Source organism: Etheostoma spectabile, unplaced genomic scaffold, assembly GCF_008692095.1.
Source record: "Etheostoma spectabile isolate EspeVRDwgs_2016 unplaced genomic scaffold, UIUC_Espe_1.0 scaffold403, whole genome shotgun sequence".
Lineage (NCBI taxonomy): Eukaryota > Metazoa > Chordata > Actinopteri > Perciformes > Percidae > Etheostoma > Etheostoma spectabile.
In genome coordinates, this window is record NW_022605603.1 from 224,065 (window position 1) to 225,882 (window position 1,818).

Consider the following 1,818-nt stretch of genomic DNA (forward strand, 5'->3'; position numbering starts at 1 on the left):
TTTTTCAAAAACAAAAATTTCTTGACATGAATCCAAAATATTAGCAAATATGAATAAGCCTATTTGATGAAAAGACACGTTACACATAATACCAATAGGTATGGTAGCCATCCAGCCATCCATCATTAAAACATGATGTATAAATCATGGCAACAATTATTAATGTAGCAGCTTATTAAAGGTATGTTCAAAGGCTTTAGGCTGCCCACATGTTATTGTATTGTAAGTTTAATATGCAACTTAATTTTAAACAATAAATGTAGTCGGGGTCCCTGATCCGTCTCTCTTAGTTAAGGGGTCCAAGTTGAAGACATCAAGGCTTTAGATCTGTTAAGTTGCGTGTTATTGGTCAAAGTCTTGCCTTTTTTACATTTTTACGCACGACTGTCTGCCACGAAAGACTCAAAGAAGTCCGTTAACGGATCATTTCTATTAAGTCCATGTTTAATGTCCGTCATTGTCGCGATCATCAGTGTTGGGTAGAACTGGATCATCTGTGGCGTAACACTCGATATCGTTGATGTTCAGGGAATTGTCACAACTTCCACCGCCATAACGTCCCATGTGTCCATAGCACAGACCGTGTAGGTGTGTAGTCCTGTTGTAGTGATGCCGTTTTTAGTAGCGATTTGCTTCAGTCTCCCTTTCACGTTTGCTTTCTTTTCCTTTTCTTGCAAAATACATGTTGTGTCAAACGGTCCCCCTAACTCACTGTCGTTTCACGCTGTCGGTTCTCTCAAACCAGGAGCCTCAAACCACCGTAATCCACAACCCAGCTGACGGAAACAAGGTACACAGCGGCGCAGACGCTAGTCTGACGCTGCGGTTCGCTGCTGATGTGTGCGCTAGTCGGAGTAAAGTCTGGATGTTGCTTCTGGTGGTGATGTGTGTGTGCCGTTGGATGTTACTGACTCTTCTAAAACAAGGGGCTATGGTATTTCTGTGAGATCTTGCATGCTGTTATCAACTGTTGCATGTCATTCTTCGACTTAACATTGGTCGTCTATGTGTTTTACGTACTATTCTGGGTATTTACGTGATTGTTATTGTGTAGGATCTGAACATAAAACTAAGTTTGTGTCCTACATGCCAGTGGGTAAACCCTTGGAAGAGCATTGTCTGTTGTTGTAGTTTTTAATGAGTTTTGAGCAGTTGTGTGACAAAGGGATTACGCATGCTGTCGGAACAAAACAAGGACCATGAAATACCGTGGATCCCAAAGCTGTTCTGAGCCTCAACAGAATAGGATGGGATCCATCTCTACATGACCTTATTGTGGGAATACATGCATGCTTGTATCTTTTGCTTTGTGCAGTGACATGGTGGTGTTGTAGCTCAGAGTGTGACGTGCAGTATTTGTTCTTGTGCATAGTGTCTTGCGGTATCTACATAAAGTGAAGCTGTTTGCCTAATGCATCACTTGAACCAATGCAATATTCAGATTGTTTTGTGTTTACGTCTACAAGGATCAGATCATTGTGCAAGCAATGTTTCATGCAACATGAGATACCAAATATGGGATAAAATGGCTTAATGTAGATAGAAACAATTCTGATTGCTAATAATAAGATGGTACGCACTTAAAGGGTAATTGCCGGGTTGTTTTTCAACCTGGACCCTGTTTTCCTATGTTTTTTTTGTCTAAGTGACGGATGGGAACAACAATCTTTGACATGGGTCCAGTGAACAAGTTACAATGTAAGTTATTAGGACAATTGTCCAGATTGTATTTACCTTCACAACAGTGCTCATCTTGCCACTGACAGTCTCAGATTAATATTCCAAGTGTCTGACAACATTATGGAAAGGATTTCTAAG

At 40.6% G+C, this 1,818-nt stretch overlaps 1 protein-coding gene across 1 annotated transcript in view; it reads left to right on the forward strand.

The window, feature by feature from the left end:
- Positions 1-1,818, forward strand: part of LOC116686615 (calcium/calmodulin-dependent protein kinase type II subunit delta) — a gene marked incomplete in the record, with an annotated part of 176,474 nt that overhangs the window by 165,554 nt on the left and 9,102 nt on the right. Inside the window, 1 exon segment of the mRNA XM_032511637.1 lies at positions 746-790. Within this exon segment, the coding sequence (XP_032367528.1) occupies positions 746-790 (45 nt within the window).